The sequence below is a fragment of the Nannospalax galili genome, unplaced genomic scaffold (assembly GCF_000622305.1).
Source record: "Nannospalax galili isolate Female #2095 unplaced genomic scaffold, S.galili_v1.0 scaffold713, whole genome shotgun sequence".
NCBI lineage: Eukaryota > Metazoa > Chordata > Mammalia > Rodentia > Spalacidae > Nannospalax > Nannospalax galili.
Window position 1 is genome coordinate 2,141,250 of NW_008333780.1, and position 8,065 is coordinate 2,149,314.

At 43.3% G+C, this 8,065-nt stretch overlaps 1 protein-coding gene across 1 annotated transcript in view; it reads right to left on the minus strand.

The window, feature by feature from the left end:
• Rnf11 (ring finger protein 11) overlaps positions 1-8,065 on the minus strand; it is a 31,454-nt gene extending 23,389 nt beyond the window's left edge. Inside the window, exon 1 of the mRNA XM_008828461.3 lies at positions 7,690-8,065. Coding sequence (XP_008826683.1) covers positions 7,690-7,812 — 123 coding nt within the window. The 5' untranslated portion in view covers positions 7,813-8,065. The remainder of the gene's footprint in view (positions 1-7,689) is intronic.

The following is an 8,065-nucleotide window of genomic DNA, read 5'->3' on the forward strand; positions in this document are numbered from 1 at the left end:
ATTTAAAAAAGTATTCTGAACAAAGGGAATAGAATGAACAGGTAGAAAAGATGGCCGTAAACTAGCAAACTCTTCCATCTAACTGGAGTATAAGGCATAAAAGAGAAAATACAGGACTTGAAAGGGCTGAAAGGAATATAGTCAAATCACAATTCTGAATGCTTGGAGATCATCAGTGATTAGTCATTAAGGATTAAAAGGCAAGGGACTGGGGCTGGAGAGATGGCTCAGCGGTTAAGAACACTGGTTGTTCTTGCAGAACACCCACATGGCAACTAACAATTTTCTGTAACTCTAGTCCCAGGGGATCCGACAGCCTCTTCTGACCTCCACGGGCATTGCACGACACGGCTGCACTTACCTACATGCAGGCAATACACACATACACATAAATAAAAATAGTAAATAAAGTTTAAAAAAAAGAGGCAAGGGACTGATCTGGGGGAGGTGGGGCAGGACTTAAATGGCACTTCGGAATGAAAAGAGTAAGAGACATCAATTTATTGTTTTAGGAATTAATGAGGACCTCAATAATTTGACAATACAAGAGAAGGCATACTTCTCAGGCTAGCTAATCATCAAACACATTATTTTTTTTTAATTTCTAAAAAAAAAAAAAAAGGTCTGATATTACCTAGGCTGGCCTTGAACTTCTGTCTCCAACTCCTAAATGTCTACAATATGTACAATACCATATAATTTCATTGAGAAATTCTGAAGTTTGATATATCACTCTCAATCTGAGGAAAATGAAAGCCAAGCATGGTGGTATTTACCTGTAATCCTGAAATGGGAAAGCAGCAGGACTAGGCATAGGCAGTTCCAGACTGGCCAGGGCCTCACAAGCAAACTCTTCTTTAAAAATAAAGAAATCTGCTGGGCGTGGTGGCCCACGCCTTTAATCCCAGCACTTGGCAGGCAGAGGCAGGCGGATCTCTGTGAGTTCAAGGCCAGCCTGGTCTACATAGTGAGTTCCAGGACAGCTGGAGCTACAGGAAGACCCTGTCTCAAAAAGACCAAAAATAAATAAATAAAAAGAAAGAAATACTAGCTACACAGTGAGAACAAGATGGAAAGGTGGAGGGACAGAGAGAGAGAGGGAGGGAGGGAGGGAGGGAGAGAGAGAGAGAGAGGGAGAGAGAGAGAGAGAGAGAGAGAGAGAGAGAGAGAGAGAGAGAGAGAGACAGAGAGAGACAGAGAGAAGAGAGGGGAGAGAACAAAAACTGAGCCAGGCATGAAATCCGGGCACCTAGAATGTTGAAGCAGGAGGACTGGTGTGAGGTGAAGGCCATACTGGGCTCCAGAATGAGACCTGCCTCCAAAAGTTGAAACAACAAAGATCTGTGCTTGATTAAAATTAAGCGTAAGAAAAAGTCTGAAAAACAAAGTTGATCTATACCTCACTGGAAAGGCAGAACTTCGTAATATTAAAGAGGGAAAACGTCACAGGAGGAAATTTTTTTGTTTTGTTGGGATCTTAATTGAGGGATTCTCTCATGCTAGCCACTCTACCACTGAGCTGTATTCCTCAGTCCTAGAGAAACTTTTTTAAAAGTCTCATGTAGCCGAGACTGGCCTTGAACTCCTGATCCTCCTGTCTACTCCTCCCAAGTGCAGTGCTAGGATTATTACTGGCATGCTCCATCAAGCCTGGCTCCATAAACAGAACCTGAAAGTTACTTTATCAAATAAGACCAAGATTCATGAAGACTGGAGATGTAGCTTGATATTAGAGTGTGTGTCTAGAATGCCCAACACTCTAGGTTTCAATCCTCAGTACTTAAAATGAAATAAATTTGGAGATAATAATGGTAAACAGAATGCTAGTATGTATAAAAATTCTTCAGTTACCCGAATTTAAGTGCACAAGTTACCAGAAACAGGTATTAAAAATATTTATTTTTATTTTATGTATAAGGATAGTGCCTGCATGCATGTAAGTGCCCTGCATCATGCAATGCCCTCAGGTCAGAAGAAGGTGTCAGATCCCCTGGAACTGTAGTAACAGATGGGTTATTAGCTGGGAACCAAACCCAGGTCCTCTGCAAGGGCAGCCAGTGCTCTTAACCACTAAGCCATCTCTTTAGCCCAAAATGAAGTACAACTTCAAGTGATTAAAAATTAAATTCTAGCCAGGTGTGGTGGCAGACCCCTTTAATCCCAGCACTCAGGAGGCAGAGGCAGGCGGATCTCTGTGGGTTCAAGGCTGGCCTGGTCTATATAGTGAGCTCCAGGTCTGCTGGATTACAGGGAGACCCTGTCTCAAAAAGACCAATAAAATAAAATAAAATAAAATAAATCTAGACTTTTAAAAGTTAATGCAATTGAAGAAAGACATTAAATATCTACCTCTGGCCTCCGTGTGTGCACATATACAAATGAACATATACATATAACACACACATAAAAGCCTTTTCAATCACAATTTAAAATACCAAATGTTACGTCTTCTTGTTTGTGAAAGAAGTTCCTGATAAACTCTTTGTATCTTACAAGTAAGTAGTTGAGCCAGAATTTGAACACAGGCCCACCTGGCTCAAAAACTAAGGCAGTCAAGTACTTGCCACACAAGCAGGATGACCTGAGTTAGATCTCCAAAACCAAAGCTGGGCAGGGTGGCACATGCTGCTTATAATTTCAGAGCTGGGAAGCTGGAGACAGATGGATCCTTGAGGCTCCTTGGCCAGCCAGCCTTGCCTACTCCAAGAGCACCAAATGAGAGACCCCCACCTCAACCCCCGCCCCCAAGGTTCTGAGCAACGACAGCCAAGGTTGTCTTCGGGCTTCCTCACATACATGCACACACATGTATGCATACCCACACATGTACATCCACAACTATACCTGTGGCAGACAGAAGGACCATTCTGAATTTAAGACTAGCATCAACCATTGCATGAGACCCCATCCCCTGTCCCCCCCCCAAAGAATTGAAAAAAGTATAGGGCAGATGATTGGTTAAGTATCAAATTTAGCTGGGCATAATAGCTCACACTTGTAATTCTAGCACCTGGGAGGCTGAGGCAGGATTGCTTAGAGTTCAGGGCCAATCTGGACTATGCAATGTGAAACTCTGTCCCCAAAACAAAAAAACTAATTTCAAACTAAAGATATTCCTTGATTTCATAGTGGGCTTAATCCTAATGAACCCACTGTAAACTGACTCTTAAGGTGAAAATGTATTTAGTATATCTTACCTACCAACACAACAGCCTAGCAACACAATACCTTGAAGAGTATCAGTTGTTTATCCTTATGATCCTATGACTGATAGAGAGCGGATGCCCGCTGCCTAGCATCACAAGAGAGTATCATAACAAAGCAGGGTGTGGTGGTGCAAGTCTGTAATCCTAGCATTTAGGAAGCTGAGGCAGGTCTAGGCTATACAGTTTGTTATAAACAGACTTGGAAGGTATATAGAGATGCTGTCTTAGAAAACAAAGAACAGAAACAACCCTGAGAGTATCATAAATCACAAGTCTAAGATCAAAATTCAAAGTAAAGGCTCTATTACTTTTATACCATCAAAACCAAAAGTTGAACCAGGTATGTCAGGGCAGTCTGCAAAGCGTAAAACAGAGACACATCAGTTCACACATAAACAATAATAAACTACTTTAACTGAGTGCCACTCTCAAACTAGCACATTACAAACTGGGCTCAGGCCCAGCTGGTGGTGCACACCTTTAATCCCAGAATGTAGAAAGCAAAGGTAGATAGACAGAGCTGAGTTGAGGCCAGCCTGTTCTACATATTAAGTTTCAGGCCGGTCAGGGCTGCATAGAGAAACCATGTCTCAAAAACAAAAACCCCATTATTTGTCTTAAAATAATTTCATTTATTCAACCAAATTACTGAGTGCCTGAACTGTTCCAGATACCTTAGGGGGGGAAAAAAAAAACCTACAAAAAACACCTACATAAGACAGCATTTGAAGTTGGGCACAGTAGCAACACACCTGTAATCCCAGGAGTTCAAAATCACCCCTGGCTACATAGTCAGTTGGAAGCCAGCCTGAGCTATGTGAGACCTGTGTTTCAAAAAACAACAAAGCCGCCAGGCATGGTGGTGCACACCTTTGATCCCAGCAGAGGCAGGCGGATTTCTGTGAGTTCAAGGCCAGCCTGGTCTACATAGTGAGTTCCAGGATGGCTGGGGCTACTGAGAGACACTGTCTCAAAAAGACCAAAGAAAAGAAAAAAAAACCCCAACAAAGCCGGATTTGCAAATGCCTTTAATCCCAGCATTCGGGAGGCAGATACTGCTACTAGAGCTGGGTATGGTGATGCAAGCCTTTAATCCCAGCATTGGCAAGGCAGAGGCGGGTGGAACTGTGAGTTTGAGGCCAGCCTGGTCTACAGAGCGAGTTCCAAGTCAGTTGGGGCTACGGGGAGACCTTGAGTCAAAAAACCAAAAAAAACACCACTACTAGAAATAACTGAAACTTCATTTTACAGAGGTCCTGGCCTACAAATACACTGTACAACATAAACACAAAAACTCTGTTTTAAGTATTCACAACAGGGGAAGAGGATCAAAAACACATGTTCCTTTACTTTTACAATCACAGATATTTTCTATTTAAGGTCCCACTGCAACTGACTCTATTCTTTAAATAAGTCAATACTGTAGCTAGCACGTTAATTATATATTACTTCTTGAAAAGAAAAGCATATACTGTAAATCATTTACCTTGGACTAGTACTCTGTGAGTACAAATGCAGACATTCCTAGCAGAGCTCAGAGGGACAGTACTCTTTCTGTAAGTTTCTCTTTAAAATTTTTTTGAGGGGCCTGGAGAGATGGTTCAGTGGTTAAGAGCACTGGCTGCTCTTGAAGACTGGGGTTCAGTTCCCAGCACCCATATGTCAGGCAGCTAAACAACTGTCCTTAACTCCAATTCCAGGGGATCCAACACCCTCTTCCGATCTCCATGCACTGCACAGCACAGGTGCCCTTACATACATGCAGGCAGTATACTCATACATATAAAATAAAAATAATAAAAATATCTTGAAAAAAATGTTTTTGAGACAATGTCTCAGTCTCCAGGCTGGCATGGAACTCATTATGCAGTTCAGACCCCAAATGGGTAGCAATCCTCCTGCCTCACTTTTAAGTGCTAGGATTACAAGCATGAACCATCATGCCTGGTAAAAGTTTCTATTTATGGTCTCATCTTTTAAAATAACTACTTTCTTGCACTTCATACTAACTTTGCATCAGTATCTGGGACACTCATGCCAGGAAAAGGCAAGGCAACCACAATACAATTTCTACTGTCAAAAATGACATTCAAAAAAGTACTCATAATACAAAAACAACTTAATTATGATCTAATGTTTCTAGAAGGGGCAAATACAGTTCCTTTTTTTTTTTTTTTTTTGTCTTTTTGAGACACGGTTTCCCTGTAGCTCCAGCTGGCCTTAAATTCAGAGAGCCACCTGCCTCTCCCACCAGGACTGCTGGGGCTAAAGGCATTCCCATAAATTTTAAAATCCTGATAAGGGTAACAGAGAACAGTAACTCAGAGACATTCAATTTCCCTAGAAAAGGCTAAAGAGCAAATATTTTGATAAAGTTTTTCCATGACACCCAAATATTTGCTGAATAGCAATATATGGGAGGGGGAAACATAAATACACAGTTCTTCACTTTAAAAAAGTCTTGGTAGTATAGGGCTCTAATTGCAGTTACTCTGGAGGAAGAGGCAGGCAGATCAATTCCTACTACTGAAAACACATCTAGATTTAGTTTGGAATTAAAGAGACTATTCCTTAGCAATTTATACACTTTAGGAGAAATGCATGTGTAAATAAATTTTTTTTTTTTTTTTTTGGTTTTTTGAGACAGGGTCTCTTTGAAGCCTCAGCTGACCTGGAGCTCACTATGTAGACCCGGCTGGCTTTGATCTCAAGAGATCTGCCTGCCTCTGCCTCCTGAGGGCTGGGACTATAGGCGTGTGCCACCATGCCCGGCTTAACTACTATTTTTTAATGTGCCAGAAATTGCATGCAACATTGGGAACAGAGCTTCTAGTCTTCATTTATTCCACAACTACTGAGTACCTATCATAAGCCAGATGCTGGGGTATAAAAACTCCTGGAAATTGTGTCCCTAAATTCATGCAGCTTAAGGGGAGGGGAAGAGGATTTCAAAAATGAGACACACATCTACCTACCTACCTAAACAAAGACATAACACTAAATTATTATAGGCATTATACTGCTTATATAAATGTACAAGGTTCAGTGGGGGGCATATTCAGGAATTCAGGGTGGGAGGGAAAGAAATGTCAGGACTTCCTAGACAAAAGCTGAGTCCTTAAAGAGGATTATGTATTCACTTGGGCGACCTTGGGGGAAAGGCTCCAAGTAGAAAGATCACTTGCAGTAAAGACAGAGGCCTCAACAGACTGGTTTGGTAGCCTGATATACGGAATGTGAGAGAGGCTTCTTCAAGGCTACAATAAAGACTAGAATTTACTAGGGTGTATGAAAGACTCTGAAAGGGAGTCAGAAAAATCAGCATGTGATCAATCAGGTTTCTGTGATGAGAAACTGGTTTACACAGGAATGAGAAAACACCAATGCTAGCTAATGATGTCACCACATAAAGGAAAAAAGGAGACTGCCCAGTTAGAAAACTAAACTCTCTTCAGGAAACTATTAAAGAATCTTATTTCAAGCCATTCTGGGAAGTTTATTCAGCATCATTTAGAACTGAGAAAGCAGAGGAAAGATTGACATGTATATGGATTTTAACAAGCGCCTTTTTTTTTTTTTTTTTTTTTTGTAGCCCCTGCAAGCCTGGAACTCCCTATGTAGACCAGGCTAGCCTCAAAGTCAGAGATCTGCTTGCTTCTGCCTCCCAAGTGCTGGGATTAAAGGCATGCTCCACGACACCCAGCCACAAGCGCCTATCTTAAATTTCCAAGTGGTCTTAACTTTTTTCTGTAACATATCTCGGGGCTAATGGATGTTGGACAAAAAACAATGAAACCCATTTGTAAGTCTTTGATAAAAGAAAAAAACACAAGTAACAGATGGCATTTCCCAAGTCCGGCTGAAAGGTTTTCAAAGTTCAAGATAATCAAGTTTTTATTAAGTCAATATATGTTTATATATGTTTACGTGTTTAAAAAGTGTGTCACAGAGGTGGAGCAAAGAGAGTTTAAAAATTAACACATACGTATACATATACAAACAAGTAACTCTTGATGGCGCTGAGGCTAAAATCACCACTTAAGAATTCTATCTCCCAAGTAGAGGCAGAAACGAAGATCTAGCACAAACAATGAACAAAGATGGGATGGGAATGGAGGGGATCACACATGAAATACGAAGGGGCCAGGTGACAACCCATCCAGAACCCATAATCCTGTTGGCAGTACGATGAGGAAACCACACAATTCAAACATAAAAGCAGGAAAATAATGTCATTCTCAAAACTCCACATGTGAACTAGGAGACAGTGGCCAAGGGGATGTGATCACACGGATTCCTGCACTCAAGGACAGAACCTCCTCCCCAGACGGAGCCCGAGGGGAAATGAAGGCTTGTCACTACTCAAGGCCACCGTGCAGGGGTCAACGCCCCCCCCTCCCCGGCCAGGCCGCACGGAAGCCACGAAGGCGGCCCCGGTCGGCCCGCACCGGGTCCGCGCACCCCGACACACACACTCCCCTACCTGATATGGCGGCGGCGGCTCCTGATCTGGCTCCGTCCCTTCGCCAAAGCTAGCCCGGTCGGACTGAGACTCGTGAAGCAGGGAGATGTCATCCGAGGTTGGGGATTTGAGGCAGTTCCCCATCTTCCGGGGCTGGGATGTGTGTGTGATCTGGGGGAGGAAGAAAGCCGTGACCGGGTCGCTCGCACGCTCCGCGGTCAGCCTCCCCTGGGCGACGCGGGGTGGGCGGCAGGCAGGCCCGGGGCTCAGGCGGCGGCTCTCCCGAGCCCCGGCACCGCCGAGGGGCTGCTCATGCCAGCCCCCGGGACGGGGGGCGCGAGGCTAGACCGCTGGCTGCGCCGGGGTCGCGCAGGAGCCTACGGGGAGGCGGCGGGGG